This window comes from Oryzias latipes, chromosome 16, assembly GCF_002234675.1.
Source record: "Oryzias latipes chromosome 16, ASM223467v1".
Lineage (NCBI taxonomy): Eukaryota > Metazoa > Chordata > Actinopteri > Beloniformes > Adrianichthyidae > Oryzias > Oryzias latipes.
This window is the reverse complement of record NC_019874.2, coordinates 4519288-4537324: the sequence shown is the minus strand read 5'-3', so window position 1 is coordinate 4537324 and position 18037 is coordinate 4519288. Positions and strand designations below refer to the sequence as shown.

The 18037-nt window shown below is 39.8% G+C and overlaps 1 protein-coding gene across 1 annotated transcript in view; it reads right to left on the bottom strand.

Moving 5' to 3' along the window:
- me1 (malic enzyme 1) overlaps nt 1-18037 on the bottom strand; it is an 81489-nt gene that overhangs the window by 54401 nt on the left and 9051 nt on the right. The window contains exon 2 of the mRNA XM_023964043.1: nt 1095-1228. Within this exon, the coding sequence (XP_023819811.1) occupies nt 1095-1228 (134 nt within the window). The remainder of the gene's footprint in view (nt 1-1094; nt 1229-18037) is intronic.

Here is an 18037-nt window from a genome sequence, read left to right as displayed (position 1 = left end):
CAAACAGCCTGAAGCTGCAAAACACTTGGGTCTCACAGTAGACAGACTGTCAGTGACACTGACATGGGGGCATGGGAATGCAGTGACTGCTTTTAGATGTTAATATAGTCTTTGCTAAAGCTTTCAATAGGATAACTCTTAAAACATTCTCTTTCACATTTCAAGTGACAGCTGCTGGAACTGAGAGACAACTGCTGACAGACACTGGAAAAGTACATGAGATCATTTAAAAACCCACTCCGATGGTCACTAGGGATGATTTAAAAAAAAACAACAGGAAAATAGAGATGGAGGAAGTGAAGTTACAGCAAGAAACAGTGGTTGGAAGATTTGTGAAGTCAAATCAGTGGTGAGAATGAATGAACGCCTTATCTCTAAGGGTGATAACTAATCTGGATTCTGTGCTTGAGAACTTCCAGATTTGGAAGTTCCTCTGAGGTTCTGATATTCAGATAATACAAAACCCGATAGAAGTGAGGAAGTTCAAACCGTGACAAAACTTTAGTCTCTGTCTGTATGAGTGTTACGACCCCTAGTAGTTGTCTGCTTGTCTTGTGTGTGCGGGTGTGTATGCATATGTGTTCTCAGCTCCTGTAGAAGTCCAGCTCCTGCACAGCTGCTGACTCCGCCCCTCTGCAGAGCTGATTGAGGCTGCTACCTATCGCCTGGCTTGGAGGGAAGCTTAAAAGCTCCGAGGATCCTCTGCTCCAGTGGCGGCTGCATTCCTGAGTGGGAATTTGTTCTTCAGCCTGCCCCTGCTGTCTGCCTGGCCTTAGCTCGAGAAAGCCTCTGGTTTCCCCCTTAGCTTTGATTCTGGTTTTTGTCCTTTTGTTACATTTACTCTTGTGGTCTTTTGTTTGCATTATGAGTAATTGGGTGCCTTGCTTTAAAGCCTGAGAATTTAAGTTATCCCATTATTTATTGCACCTTTGGTGTTGAGTTGATTATTTCTCTTTTAGTCCCCTGTGAGTGTTATTTGTCACTGAATAAACGGCTGTGTGGCCAACTTTAACCCCGCCCGGTTATCATAATTTTCTTTATGTTACACATTTCTCCCTCCTCTCTGAAGAGGGACGTAACAATGAGGTTCTTACCTGTCCAGGTCATCTTTCTTCATGTCGTAGTTCTTGAGCACTCGCAGAAGCTGGACGTCCTGGCTGATGAAGCAGGGAGGCAGCAGGCCGTGGATCCCCAGCTGGAGACGCTCCTCCATGGAGAAAGCCATGCCCTGCAAGCACACAGACAAAACATCATCAGTCCGGCACAGGAAGCGTGTATCCAAAAACACTTTCCAGCAAGATCGTGCTGCACAAAACCTTAGCAGACACTTGTTTTTGGATGAAATGATCTTCCTTTTTGCCTGATCAGATGATGAGATTAAAGATCTAAAGTGCTTAGAGTTTAAATGCAACATTGGAGTAAAAACGTTTTTATGAATAATTTGGCAGTTTTGAGGTTTTTATTCTACAAAAAATCTCCTATGAATAACTGCTTACAGTATTTATGAACATTTGTACCCACTCACTCTCCTTTAGTTTAATGATCAGTTCTGTGCAGATGGCAAACATGTTCGTATTTGAAATATTTAAAAAAAAGTCTTTATCTTCTCCTAAAATACTAAAAGAGAGACGTTGAATGTGTGTGCTACAGAGGATCCGAAATCCTGTTTGCTCACAGTTATGTGTGATGTCCACTTTGACACATATATAAACTCTGAAAAGAGAGACCAGACTAATCCACTCTGACCCCTTTTTTGACTTATATGCTGCTCACCTCTGACCTCTGAACCACCATGAAGACATGAAAGCACACGTGCAGCATGGATGATGACCCAGATGACAGAAAACACACCTCAGCACAACACTGGGAAACTTTGGCAGGAAAATGTAAACAAAACTAGATAAAGGAAAACTGTCAAAAGTTTATGCATATTTCCCCAATCCTTTGCTAAAGATTATTGAAACTATGGAAAAAATTATCGCAGCAAAAAATGAGCAGAAAAAAAAAAAGGACTCTTTTGTGGTAATCTCTATGTAATCAGAGAAAGAGGCAGACAGACAGAACATATCCCGCCTTAGAAATGCAGCTAATTTAGTCTGTAAGAGTTCTTATCCAAAGATGAGAACTTGACTGCCTCCATAAAACTGGGCAAATTGGGGAAGAAGCTGAAAACACTAAATGAATAAATGCAGAAAAATAAAGTTCTAATCTTGACAGGAAATGATCTACGAGTGCAAACCACAGACGAATGCAAACTTTATTAGCCTTACATAACAATAAACAGTGAAGGAGTAAAGCGAGATGGCTTCAAAGTGTTGATCTTATGGGATCGGAGTGGTTTTTGTGGGGAAAGAATGAGAGAAACTTTCAAAATGTGCCATTTCCCATTTGGCAGAACCTCTGAAAGAGCTCAGAAATGAGATGTGTTTTTACAGTTCACAGAACAAGCTATGGGGAATGACTGCGGGCAATTACCATAGCTAACAACATGTAGGTGCCCATTTTCAGAACCAGTCTTTTTCGAAAGGGTCATCTATTACACGAGAAAACTCCAACTGTCCTTCATAAATGATGCACTCTGCAGTCTGTACTTAACAGACCTCAAACAGACAAAAGTAGCTCTGAATTACAGTCTTCTGAAATTATCAGAAATACTTATTTTGGCTCTGCATCTCACGTCAGAGTCATGTTTGCAGCAGCTGCTGGCCCAGCCTGGTTGACCATGAGCGATGTGTGGAAGAAAAGAGTCTTAAAATACTCAAAGCAAGCTGAGTTTAAAGCGCAGCTCCTAAATCAGTCGGCCAAACGATGCTCTTTCATTAAATGAGATGTATTCACAAACTGCAGCCCCTTTCACTGTACATCTCCTAAAGAAGAACAATGCTTCTTCTTATATCCTCACATGTGGACATAAAATAAACTCACACACAAACCTGAAACTTTTCTGACGCAGAGAACCTTTATCCATGCTGACTTACACTTCCTCTGGGATAAATGGTCCTCTCATTGCACAGATTTGCTGAAGAGATTTACACACAAGCCCTGCTATAATTAGAGCACGCAACTTTGTGTTTACTTTTCACTTTCCCAGAGTTTAAGGGCTCTCAAACTTTTCACAGAGGATTTTCACTTCTAGTGAGAGATCCTACATTTGAAAGCAGCTCAAAAAAATATTTGCATCTATTTTAATTAACCAACTATTTCACTTAACAGCGTTTCAGTCAAAAGTACTTACTTTTGTCATCATATTTAACACATATTTGTTCAAACAAGCAGACATTTTCTCTAAGGAATGCTGCAATTCAGAAAAATAAAAAGTTCAGCATCAGATGTTAAGTTTATGTTTTATCTATAGGCAATAAAGAAATTGGTTTTAAACTTGCTTCTTTAAGGAAGCAGGTTTATTTATTTATTTATACCCCATAACACCCCAATTAGAATTAGCATTACCAATACCATACTAATGCTAGTTAGCAAGATACATTGGATTACCAAATAATGCATCAAACTAAGTTTCCTAAAAACTCTTTTTGAGACAGTACACCTGCCTCAGGGCAGAGGGCGCTGATGATCCCAGAGAATGTGACACCGCGGCTAAAGAATAATAGAATTAGTGGTACTGGTAGCAAGGTAGTGCTACCGTCCAGCTCTTCTTTAATACTGTCTAGCATAATTTTCTAAATGGAGGATTACATGTCTAAACTCGGGAATTTCTGGCAGAGATCTCCAAAGACAGAGAGACTTTAAAACTGAACAAAGAAAAGGAAGACTTTTACAAATGATTCATCCACGTGTTTCTTCCAACTCTGTGTACTCAATCAAATGATGAATAAGCTACTCTGTAGGGTTAAAGTTTTTTAATCTGATGAGTCGAGAACTTCACTTCCCAATTACTGTAACAATGTGTGTCAGCGTGGATTCAAGAAAACACTAAATGTAAAGTTTAACTTCACATAAATACAGGAGTATTTCATTGAATTCCCACTATGATCATCTTTTGATCAGTTTTCTAAGCGTTTCCAATGGTGCTGGTAAAACAGCAAAAACCCTATAGTGGATCTTTAAGGTCGTTTGTCACTAGACTTAAATTTACAAGGCGTGCAGTCATGTAAACACTTGAAGCATTCCTGCCTGTTTGTCTAAATGCAGGTTTTTGAATGTCTAATTCCTGCAATGCCTCCTCTCCAATGAAAAGACTAAACTGGGCTGCATGGAAAAAGTCTTCGAAAGCTTCCACATGTCTCTGGCCACATCTAAGCAGCTTGTACTCTGTGCACAGCATACACAAGGTCTGCGCTCCAGAGGGCAATCCACCAGCCTGAACCTGTAATCTGTCCACTGGGCAGTGCCAATCCTTAACCTCGGACTGCTGCCATGCCCACCACACAACAGGAAACTGCTAATTAGCACACCAGATGGCCAGAGAGCAAACATGAAAGTACAGGCTCCTTCAAACTGATAAAATGTCTTTCTGTTCTTCCCATGCAGTTCAAAGTGTAACCTTGGGGTGACTTTTCAGTTTGGCAATTAAGAAACTTAAACATTGTGTTACCTCAACCTTTTAATTTGCCTCTGCCACAACCACACAGAGCTCAGTCTGGCATTTAAGAACACCATTCATGTCTTCACAGAAATCCACTTATGCCACCAGCGGAGAGTGCTTCGTCTTACAGCGAGGAAACTCAAAACTTTTACTTGCCCACCAACATGGTGCACCTATTTAACTTTATTTCACACAGTGATATATCACTTCTTTTTTTTATTTAAGTGTCAGCCCAAGTCACAGGCTGACATTTAAAGGCCATACAGTTCAAAAGGTCACCCAGGCTTATTCAAACATGAGCGCTGCAGAAGCTTAAACATGTCATGAACCCCTAAAGAAAACAGCTGACCTTAAAGCTGCAAGGCCACACCAATCAACTCGCGAATCTCTTTTAATCAGCATCTGGATGCAATTTATAGTCCGAAAAAACTTTAAAATGAGGTTGTGGATAAAATTCCAATTACTTAATTAGATTACTCAGAACTTTAGGCAGTTTTAAGTGCATACAAACGAGGAATCTTTCAGCAGCAGCCCCTGAGAAGTCCCTGTAGAAATCTGTTAGAGAAAGATTCATAAAATACAAAACAAGCTTGGCAGAGGTTGGATTAACCAAGTGCCAGCTCTCAGACACTGAGCCTCAGTCTCAGCTAACATTTGCTCATGCTTAAAGCCACACCTCCATGTTGTCACGAAATAAAAACTAATTCACGAGTTGTCATGTTGCTAAAAATAACACCCATAAATAAAATATTTCAATGTCAATTTCATTTCGAGCAACTTTATATTATTCAAAGTTCTGTATAGTGGGGTAATAAATAACAGTAAAAATAATGTCATGGAACAAAAAATAAAATATTAACAACCATTAGGATGAACACTAGGAAGTAATTCAAACAACAATGCAATACAGAAAATAAATAAACTAAGTTAATTTAGATCAATTTTGTGCTAAAATGTGTTTCAAAGCCAATGCAAAAAATTGAGTTCAAAGTGAAACTGTTTAGAGCTGCTGGGATGCAAAGAGGGAAGCACCTCCATAACCAAGGAGCAGCTGCTGCAAAGGCTCTGCCAGCTAGATTTAAGTCTGGAGTTTGGAACACTCAGAAGATGCTGAGTAAAAGAACGTACACTTCTCCCATCTCCATTTGGGTGAGATATTTGGATGCGAGTAAATGAGATATCTAAAAAATATTAAAACAACAAGCCAAAGAAAGAAGAAGCAGAAAAATATATATATTTTGCAACTGACAAAGTCAACACTGCTTTGCATGTTTACAATTTACCGCTTTACCCATTTCACATAGAACAAGTAGGATCATCACTCCACCCTGCACTGAACAAAGGGAGAATAGGGGAAGGATGGTTTTATATGGATCCCATTCTGCTGACTTTTACTGATTTGTAGTGTGTCTTAAAGACCCACTCTGCTGAAAATCATGTTTTTGGTGTTTCTATACATATTGTTGTTACATTTTTTGGTGATGGAGGCCATAGGTAAGAAAAATTAGGCATAAAACTAAATTTCTGAATGCTTATTTTTTCAAAACATTGTGAATTGGGTTCAGACAAAAAATTTTTTTTTTATAAATAGCTAATTCGTTACATAGAAACAACATCTTCATTTTCCTCGTCTGAGCTGGTATTTGGCTCAAAACTGTATAGCTGGATAGATCCAATATTGTTTACCATTTTTGTTGCACCAGTAATGTTATATTGGGGTTGTGAGGGGTTGTAAGCCAGCAGGAGAGTGTGTAAATAGAGACAGCTCACGGCAACAAGGAGGGGAAGAGGTTGTGTTGCTCCATGCCAACAGTCCCGTCCACAACCTTTTTTATTTTGGCTAAAAGCAGCAAAATTATAATTAAAAGACCACTGGGAATGCTTTTACAATAAATCAAAAGATGGATTATTGGAGTGGGACCTTAAAGTGAAGCAGGCTAAAATTGCTCTCTTAAGGACAGACACTGTGAAGCACAGTAAAGTCTCCCAATGGAACAGCACTCCAACCACACTCGCTGAATTCAGTGCTGTGAGAACAATAGATTCCAGCTTACTGGTACTTGCTTTGTGCTTCTGCAATAAGACTGAAACTCTTTTTTTTTACTGTGGGGCCACAGAAGAACTTGAACTAATCTGTTCAACTCCAAAACTCTTTTAGACTTTCTGAGGAAGCTTCAAAATGACAGAACTGGTACCAAAGCCATGACCCCTTCAGTTTGTAAGATCACCAAGTGCAGTTGGACATGAGGAGTCAGTGGAACATCCATTTCCCACACCAAACAAGTGCTTTGTTTCTGAGGAATCCTGTCCAAAAAGGCTGGACACCCTCTAATTCCACCTCTCATCCTTAAACCACTGCAGCTCCAAAAGAATCGACCACATCTCATAGCGACCTGAGCTCAGCGTGATAGGAGCGACTTTCCCTGTGGAGCATATTTCAGCCAGAGTTTTAGATCAGCCAGACAAAGGCCAACAGGCTGTTAACAGAGACGGGGCTCAAATGCTTGGCAGCCTGGCAGAGACGTTTTTGGCAACAGAGCCCTGCTGTGTTCAATCCATTGTATGACAGGGGAAGCTCTGATTTCAACTGAGGTCCGGTCCTACACAACAGTCAGTTAACATGTTTGGTCTATAATAAAAGTAAAATACAACTAGTAGAGAAGAATACCACTTATCCAGTCTGCTTACATTTACCCATTAGAGACCTGAAGTTGTCAAAACAAATGGTTTCATTTCTTTTGGCGAGCTCAGCGCCCGTGCAGCAGCTGACCAAACAGAGCGCAGAGGTTCTGCCCATAAACACGGAAAAGCCCGCCCTTTACTCTACCCTGCTGTTGCCACGTGTTCAACCTGCACACCATTTGCTCTTCAAACTGGGAGACTTCAGTGAGGACAATCAGTAAAACAAAATCATGTTTGAAAACAAAGGAAATATGTGAACATGCCCTAGAGAAAAAGACACTTAAGGCTCGCGCCAAATCACCTCCACTTCAAACCTCAAGCAGGAAATGTGTCCCAGACGAGAAAACTGGAGCCAGGTAAATATTGAGACTAGAGTTAGAAATTTGCTATCACAGGAAGTGCACTGATGAGGAGACTTTGAAAGACAGCAAGAGGGAAATCTGAGTCATTCGCCTCTGTTCCTCTTTCTCTGATGCAGCTTTCCTAAAGGCAAATGGAAACGTTATAATTGTTGAATGAATTTAAGTGAAGCCTGATCATCAACAAAGAAAAAGACTCACATTTAAACATTAAAATGTTTTTATGGGTCTTCCTCTATCTTTTTATTGTAAAACACTAACTTAGTGCCTCCTGTAAACTTGTATTGTAAATATTGATGTGTAAATATGTAATGTTTTATTATTATCTATCTTATACTGCAATGTCATTGTGTTTTTGTATCGTCACTGCGTACAAAAACCGACTCAGGCTATCGTTATATTTGAAAAAATGGTCTCAATCAACCTACCTGGATAAAAAACGTTCGACAGTATCTGCTGTTTTCTAGTTATCTGCTTTTCTTTTTTTTTAAATATATATATATTTGAAGTAGCATTCAATTCAAAGACCCTGAAACATGGTTATTAACACCTCAGGTAAGTAAACTAAAGTTTGTAAAATTAGATGTTGGCGCATCCTTTCAAACTATTGTAATGTCTTCCAAAAGCCTGTGTTTATTGGATTTGTGAAAAATGAATAAAGAAATAAGAAACAGAGAAAAACAGTTGCTCTTATTAGCAGGTGAGTGTTAGAAAAAAAAAAGAATATTTACTAATCAGAAATATGAGGTCAGATGAAGCTTGCTACCTTTTTTATGCCCGACCCATCCAGAAGCCCACTAGCCTAAGATGAGGGGCCTACAACTATGAATCAGGCAGGAGCAACCTCTCCATTTGAGAGGAGGTCCCTGACAGAAGACAAAGAAAATGATGAGCCAGAAGTGACCAGGCTCCTGTCACCAAGGAACAATGGAGAATGTAGTGTGGTCTAGCACACAAAGGCAAGGACAATCACCAGCCCAACAGAGACACAAACACCCCAGCTTAAGTGTAACATGATTCCAGGTTCACAGCATGGTCAGAGATCTCTGGGATCCACAGTCTCACAGTGTGGAGAAAAGGCCACTAGGCACAGGGAGCCAAATAGAAACGGCCACCCCTATCACACTGTAATTGGCTTTCTCAAAATTGTTGGAGCAGCAGGCACTCAATAAGAGTTATGCATTAAACATTGAAGCAACTGTTGACAAAGCTAGATCAAAGGTATTAAACCCCTAAATGTAGAGTGAGTGGTTTAAAATGAAAATAGTTTTTAAACCCAGACATTAATCTTTTCCAAAGATAGCCCAACAAAAGCAGCTGTAAATTACTGGAGCAGATTGCTTTGACTGCCACCTGTTCATAGATCATGTCAATATCTTTTATGAAGAAATGGCCTCCCTGTAACATGAGATGTCTCCACACCATTCCTCAAATACAGAGGTGGACAAAATTGTTGGTCCCCCTCAGTCAAAGAAAGAAAGCCCACAATGCTCACTGAAATGACTTGAAACGTTCAAAAGTTACAATAAATTAAAATGTATTGAAAATTAAATAATCACAATTAGCCATTACTTTTGAGTTGTTGATTAACAGAATTATTTAAAAAAACAAACTAATGAAATAAGTCTGGACAAAAATGATGGTACCTCCATAAAAGGCTGAGAACTAATTACCCAGGGGGTCATGATGAACTCAGGTATGTCCTTTAATTGACATCACAGCTGTTTTCAAACCCATAATCAGTCAGTCTGCCTATTTAAAGGGAGACAAATAGTCACGTTGTGTTTGGTGAAAAGGTGTGAACCACACTGAACATGGACAACAGAAAGGGAAGGAGAGCATTGTCCCAGGTCATTAGAAACAAAATTATAGACAAACATGGTAAAGGTAAAGGCTATGAAACCATCTTTAAGCAGCTTGAAGTTCCTGTGACGACAGTGACACATATTATTCAGAAGTTTAAGACCCACGGGACAGTAGCCAACCTCCCTGGACGAAGTGGAACATTGATGACAAATTGAGGAGACTGATAGTTGGAACTGTATCCAAAGAGCCCAGAACAACCTCCAAAGACATTAAAGGTGAACTCCTAGATCAAGGTACATCAGTGTCAGATCACACCATTCGTCATGTTTGAGCCAGAGTGGACTTCATGGGAGACGACCAAGGAGGACACCACTGTTGAAAGGAAATCATAAAAAAGCCAGAATGGAATCTGGGAAAATGTCCTTTGGACAGATAAGACAAAACTGGAGCTTTTTGGTAAGGAACATCAGCTCTATGTTCGTAGACTCAAAAATGAAGCATCCAACCAAAAGAACACTGTCCCTACTGTGAAACATGGAGGAGGCTCAGTTCTGTTTTGGGGCTGCTTTGCTGCATCTGGCACAGGCTGTCTTGAAGTTGTGCAAGGTCAAATGAAATCTCCCGATTATCAAGGCATTCTGGATAGAAATGTGCTGCCTAGTGTCAGAAAGCTTGGTCTCAGTCGCAGGTCATGGGTCTTCCAACAGGACAACCATCCAAAACACACAGCCAAAAACCCCAAGAATGGCTCAGAGAAAAGCGTTGGACTATTCTGAAGTGGCCTTCTATGAGTCCAGATCTGAATCCCATTGAACATCTGTGGAAGGAGCTGAAACATGCTAATTTGGAGAAGACACCCATCAAACCTGAGACAACTGGAGCAGTTTGCTCATGAGGAGGGGGCCAAAATACCTGTGGACAGGTGCAAAAAGCTCATTGACAAATACAGAAACCGTTTCATTGCAGTGATTGCCTCAAAAGGTTGTGCAACAAAATATTAAGTTATGGGTACCATCATTTTTGTCCAGCCCTATTATATCAGTTTTTTTTTTAAATAATTCTGTTAATCAACAACTCAAAAGTAATGGCTGATTTTGATGATATAATTTTCAATAAATGTTAATTTATTGTTACTTTTGAACGTTTCAAGTCATTTCAGTGAGCATTGTGGACTTTCTTTCTTTAACTTAGGGGTACCAACTATTTTGTCCACCACTGTATATTCATACCAGGAGTTAGAATCAAAATAGCACAGAGAAAACATTTTTTCCCACTAATCACAAACAGGAGACAGTGTTTTGTTGGCTGAAGTTCCAAAAGATCAGTTGTTATTTGGAAAAACATTGTCTGGAAATCTAAGGAAATGATTTTTATTGAACTGAAATGAAACTAAGTGTTGACAGCAAAAGTCTCAGAGTCAAAACAAATCAAAAGAAGCAACAGGTTTTCCAGGACCCAGTTTATGCCAGACCACAGAAAATAAAACAGAGTTTGATGCTGTTTTGCATGTGACAAAAAGGCATTCTGGGAATAAAAATCAACCAAATGAATTTGCTCTGCTCGCAGCTTAGCAGTTTTCAGAATATTAAGATGCTTTTTGAATTACTTTATTTGAAAAGGATAGAAACTACAGATTCAATTCATTGAAACAAACCTTTATGTTGAAAAAAAAAAGGTAATTTATCCATCTGTTAAAATAATTTATTATTCAAACTGATTCATTCGTTCATCTTTGGAACCTGTTGTATCCCTTTTGGCATCACAGGGCTGCTGGATCCTGTCCCACCTTCTGTTGGGTGAAGGTGGGGTATATTCTGGACAGGTCATAGTCTGTACCAGGGCTTTTCGTAATTTCTGTCTACGAAAAGGAACACCGTAGTTTATTTTTTATTTTTATTTTACATCATTTTGTAGTGCTTCAAAACAGCCATATTACAACAATTCCTGTTTGTGCTCCTAAAAATATTTTACAAGTTTTCACATTCTATATTACAAGTTCTCAAATCAAATCTACAAGCTCGTCCATTTTGGAACATTAATACCTTCATATGAAACAAGTAATACGACTAAAAATGTGTCCTAATGACAAGATCACAAAGGGAAAAAAACTATAAATATATTCTGATATAATAAAAAGCATTTTAAGTTGTTAATCCAAGACAAAAAAAAATCTTGTCCTCCTCCGTAGCACTAATGGGCTGTACTAACTAAGTGCTTTTGTCCCCTCAGTACCCCCCTATCAAGAACTTTACAGTCGCAAGTCCCAATCACACAAAACACACTCACACACACACTGATGGTGGCAGCACTAAGACACTTTGGCACATGGGCAGAAAAAGGCAGGAATCAAACTTGCAACCTTTCAAGCAGAGGTCAGCTGCTCCACCTCTGAACCACAACTGGCTTTAATGAGCTGTGTGGTTTTCCTTAAAACGTATTAGACCTCAGATCAAAACACAAAACTATGTTCCAGCATAACACAATACAACAACATAGCTTAACACAACAAATAACACAAGTCTAAACTCATCACCTTCTCATTCAGCCATTTTCACAAAGGGACATCTTTGTCTTTGTGAGATGCATGCATGAAGACAACACTAATTGAATTTTAGAAAGTTAAGACAGGGAATCCTGGGACTAATACCTGAAAGCATGTCACAAAAAAGTAACAGCAGACACAAGAGTAACAGAGCTCCAGGCAAAGAAAGTACTGTAAGCCAACAATGTGAATATTTGTGCTTGAAAATGACAATTAGTCCTTGTGCTATCTTAGATGACCCCACCCTTACATTGACGTGTTCTCCCTACCTTGACAAAGGTGGATAAAGGTGGAAAGATTTCATGTAATCCATGGACACCAGTGAAGATCACAAATCATTGAAGAAAAAAAGTTCAGAGCACTGTCTAGTGGGTCTAGATGACCCAACTCCCAATGTTAAAGTCCCTAGGATAGCACAAGGGTTAAGAGAAAGAGTAAACCTTTCTAACAACAGTAGAGTGAATGGGAGATTATTTTATTAACTCACTTTTGTATTTACATAGTGTGGAAATTAACAATGTTTTTTTATTACATTTTTATGGGGCATCCTGTTAGCATGAATGCACCTGCAGTATTAGAAGACAAGCAGTATGTGTGTGTGTCCACCTGGAACCTTAGGGTGCTGTCTTCATTCTGATCTTCGCTCTCTACAGAAAACCCTGCTGTGTATAATAACACACTGTTAGTCTGAAGTTTTGGAGATATACACAACCTTCTATCTACTTTGAGCCAAACTTTGAACATGGTCATCAGCAGGCAAATACACATTTATAGTCTGCAGTTCTGCAGGCATGTGTGCAGAACACGGAGGTACTGTATGTAACACATTTGCAAAGCTCACTGGAAACAATACATTAGTGTGAAGACAACTCAGGTAATAACAGGTCAAGGATTTCTTTTCAGGAACGGATAGAGGAGAAACGCTGGTAAAGTTGCATGATATTTAATGTATAAAAGCATATAAAAAGCAATGACAAAAAAATGTAACGAAAGAAACATTGGAGTCTTTTTTGTGACTGTAAAGTCTGACATGAATGTGTTTATTTTCAATGTGAGGCCACAAAGTCACAGCTTTTTCTATTGTCAACAGTCCATTCTCACTGAACGGGCCCCATCTGCTTCCTGCTAAAATAGCCACGATAGCAGAGTTTAGAGGATTGTTCACATGTTAAAGCCCTTTAAGTCCATCCTTTCCTCCCAAGAGAAAGACAAAGAGCAGACATTTGTCTCTTCTCAGGATCTTAAAGCCTGACTAAGCCTTTCCCCGTGAACACATCCTAACAAATGTGCTAAGTAAGGTCTGTGAGAGCACATTGCTTCTAAACAAATCTGGATATACAAGTAGAGCTTCAAACAAACATTTAGAGCAGCTGACAAGCCTGATATGGTGGTAAAGACTATTCAATTCAGGGCAATTTTAAAGAGCTTCATGAAAACATGACAATACAGTCTTTCTTTTACTGGAGGGATTACAAATGACTCAGGGGGTTAACGTTTATATAAAATTGGGGAAGAGTAAGTTTTTTTTTTGTCAAAGAATGTACTTGAATATTTACTCCACTGAAAATAGTGTTTTTGGTGTTTTTAATTCTTGTGCCATTTTTCTGATGATGGAGGACATATATTAAGAAAACTAAGATTAATATTGCATTTTAGAGTATTTCTTTATTCACATCATTGTGAATCATGAGCAGATGAAAAAAGACAATTTGGATAAAAAAGCTTGTAGCTATAACGTAGGCTCTACAGATGCAGCCATTTGTAGACGACTAGATCCGCGTATGTCTTGGTTTTCCTCGTCTGAGCTAACATCTGGCTCAGAACTGAACAGCTAATATTAGTTGCCATTTTTGTTCCACCAGTTATGTTAGGTTGGGGGTGTGAGGGGCTGTAAGCTAGCGGGAGAGAGTGTAAACAGATGGATGATGAGAAGTAGGGGCAGAACTACTGCCACTCTACAGAAACTAGATCCTAGAAAGCGACACAGGGTTTTGATTTTGGCTAAAAACTGCATAATTGTAAACACAGGGAACACTTTTACAATAGATCAAAGGAGGATTGGAGTCAAACTATAAATCCTAACTGCTAATGCTTTCAAAAGACCTGGTTGTTATTGTCTGGCTAATGAAACTTCAAAAAATTGCCTTTTTTCCTGCTTTGTTGGTAACTATGACTGATTTAAATCAATATGAATTCTCACCTAAAAAAAACTTTAATTTGTCTGCATTTATTTTTTTACTTCACCAACATCTTCATTCAAAGTTGACTTCAGCATCAGATCTCAGTTTTAGCAAGTAAATTCCCGCTCATTCTCGTTCCCGAGTCATAATCTCCACCTAGCAACACGCACCACTTTAACCGACCAATAGATCCTCCAAAATTCCTCAACTCAGGCAAGTATGCCAGTGCAGGGCTCTCTAAATCAAAAGGTGTCAACTTGTGAATGCACAGACACTCGTGTTGGTCAAACAGCCTTCAAAGCTGTTGACTTAGGGAGGGCCTTCAAGTGGGTGGAGGCAGTATACGGTTCCCTTGAGGGAGCCCTTTTCATGCCGCCATACATGCCAGGTCCCTTAGGAGCCTGAGTGCTGCTGGGAAAAGGTCCAAGGCAATCAGGGGTCGGTAAAGTCCTAGATACAAATGCACACTTTAGGCAGGAGGAGCTTGAGATGTTCTCCGCCATGTTTAGATAGCAGTTTGGGTTTGACTGTATAGAGGCGTGTATCACTGCTGGCTCTCACCCTTCAACACTAAACGTGAGAAGAGACCATTAGCTAAAAAAAAACAACAACACAATTTGAAGTATCATCACTCGCTCATCTGTCATCATGTCTTTAGAAGTCCCTGACAAGCATTTTCTTGTTGTTACTGTGAGTCTGTGACATTAATGTACCATGACAATGAAAGCAAACAGAAAAAAACGTTTCTCAAAGACAACATAAAAAGCACTAAAAAGGTTTTTAAATCACCATTGGATTGCATCATATTGTCAGCAGGTTTCAATGTTTTTGATTTTTTTTTGTGTCTATGTGCGATGATAGGCGGGAAGGTTGAACTGGGATGACGAGAAAACACTCTTCCAGACAGCACAGACATCTATTTTTCCCGTATTTAATTAGCTCTACTTCTTATTTAAAGGGTATCTGAAAAAATCCTGTGTAGCATCATGCAGGTCTGCTGGACCCTAGGTACACCCAGGACAGGTCATCTCTTCACGACAGCCACTCAGTCACTCCAAAAGGCAGTTCATCACTAACCATCTCATCAATTGGTGGGAATAGCTAAGAAAACCCGCACAAGGAGAAACTGCAACCTTCACAATGGAAGACTGAAATTGATCTTGTGTTTGTCATCTTGTGTTTAGGAGACAGCTCTCCACCCCTTCATGCAACCCTGTTTGTTCCAATTCTGTCAAAATGATTAAATCAGTGCGTGTCTTTATGATTTCAGAGAGGATCTTACTATTCTAAGTTACTAAAATTCCTCCATCTATTGTTGCAAATGGTCAGAGTTAAGTGAGAGCTGGTTTACATTCTGAACAAGTCTGGAGTCTACCAGAGGTCCCAGTATTAGGCTGTGGGGTAAAGACAAAGTATTTGAGACAAGCAGACAGACTTCAGACAAAAAGGCCTCAACTGTGATTTATCAATGCTGACCACCAACCAGCATGAAGGCAGAGATGTATTCTGACCTCAAAGGAAAAAGATCAGTGCCATTTCAGGCTAAAATAATCCATTGTGGACTTGGTTCACACGATCAAGGGACACTGAAACACTTCACACCTTCATTTGGTTTGGGATTGACTTTTCACTTGGCAGATCAATACACTTCATGGAGTTACAACAGCTGATCATTTGAAGGCAGTAACTGCTGAAACAGACAGTGAAAAAATTCTAACAGATTTTGACAGAAGGAGAAAAAGACAAAAGAGGGAAGCTGGCAGGTTCTGCTTCTTCTCATACAGACTTTGACTCTTTTTGGTTCACGTTTGCTCATTGCAGTTTGTCAGCTGTGAAGAGGTCAGAATCGCTGGCTAAAGTTCAAAAGATACATTTTTCAAACGTCCTTGAACTGCAGAATGTAAACACAAGTCTGCCTTCAACCCCGACCCCACCCTTACATTGAAGTGTTCTCCCTACCATGACAAAGGTGGATAAAGGTGGAAAGATTTCATGTAATCCATGGACACCAGTGAAGATCACAAATCATTGAAGAAAAAAGGTTCAGAGCACTGTCTAGTGGGTCTAGATGACCCAACTCCCAATGCTAAAGTGCCTAAGATAGCAGAAGGTTTAAATCTCCTCTGCATTTCTAGATATGCATATTTAGGTGTTTTTTTATTTATTTTGCTGATTGTACTCCATGAATAAGGATGGATCTTACAAAAAAGGAAAAATGATTTGAGGAGGTAAGTGTGTATGGGAGAGTCTGCTGCTGAATAAACAGCATCAGATGTGAGTCAGTGAATGCAGAAGGTTGAATGATTGGTGTTCACATCTTATGATAAGCACCTATGCCTGCAGGTTAGCAGCACATGTAGATGTGTGTGTAAGGCTCATGAAGGAACATGATGAAGAGGAACAAAGGTGCGTTTACTATCTGTCTGCTTGATCCGGTCCAGGCCACTGGAGGAATGTCTGACCAGCAAAGAGTGCAGTCGAGCTGAAACACCTGACCACACCTGGAACATCCCACACACACACAAACACACACGTTATACCTGCAGTATGTTGTCCACTTGGTGAGGAAGACCGGTTCAAGCAGCTGTTCCACATCAAGTCTCAACAGAGACAGATTCTTCCAGTTTTCTTGCTCAGCTGAAGGAAAAGCTGTAATCTGACTGACAATCTCATCGTGCTGCTTCTCACATAGCATCTGTCAACCGCTGCTGGACAGCTAGTAATATAGACACAGTGGAGCTTCAGTGTGGTTTCTGCTCAGCTCATCAAAACTGCCTCTCATGTGACAGTTTTTGTGGAGCTCACAAACTCACGGCAGGAACTAATAACAGAAGATGCAGTCAGGACCATAAATATTTGGACAGAGACACATTCTTTCTAATGTAGTTTCTGTACATTACCACAGTGAATTTTAAATAAAACAACTCAGATGCCATTGAAGTGCAGACTTTCAGCTTTTATTCCATGGGTTGAACAAAAAGATTGCATAAAAATGTGAAAAACTAAAGCATTTTTTAAACACAATCCCTCATTTCATGGGCTCGTAAGTAATTGGACAAATGAAATAACTGAAAATAAAATGGTCGTTACAAATATTTGGTTGAAAACCCTTTGTTGACAATGACAGCCTGTCAGCCAGCCTGACAGCCTGAAGTCTTGAACTCATGGACATCACCAGATGTTGGGTTTTCTCCTCCTGAATGCTCTGCCAGGCCTTTACTGGAGTGGCTTTCAGTTGCTGTTTGTTTGTGGCCTTTCTGTCTGAAGTTTAGTTTTCAACAAGTGAAATGCTGCTCAATTGGGTTAAGATCAGGTGACTGACTTGGCCATTCAAGAATATTCCACTTCTTTGCTTTAATAAACTCCTGAGTTGCTTTGGCTGTATGTTTTGGGTCGTTGTCCATCTGTATTATGAAACGCCGTCCAATCAGTTTGGCTGCATTCACCTGGATCTGCGCAGACAGTATGTCTCTGAACACCTCAGAATTCATTGGGCTGCTTCTGTCCTGTGTCACGTCATCAATAAACACTAGTGTCCCAGTGCCACCAGCAGCCATGCAGGCCCAGACCATCACACTGCCTCCACCGTGTTTTACTGATGATATAGTGTGCTTTGGATCAGGAGCTTCTCCACGCCTTCTCCATACTTTTCTCTTGCCATCATTCTGGTAGAGGTTGATTTTGGTTTCATCTGTCCAAAGAATGTTTTTCCAGAACTGTGCCGGCTTTTGGAGATGCTTTTTAGCAAAGTCCAATCTAGCCTTCCTATTCTTGAGGCTTGCATCTTGCAGTGTAGCCTCTGTATCTACTTTCATGCAGTCTTCTTTTTATGGTAGACTTGGATATTGATACGCCTACCTCCTGGAGAGTGTTGTTTACTTGGTTGGCTATTGTGAACGGGTTCCTCTTCACCATGGAAATGATT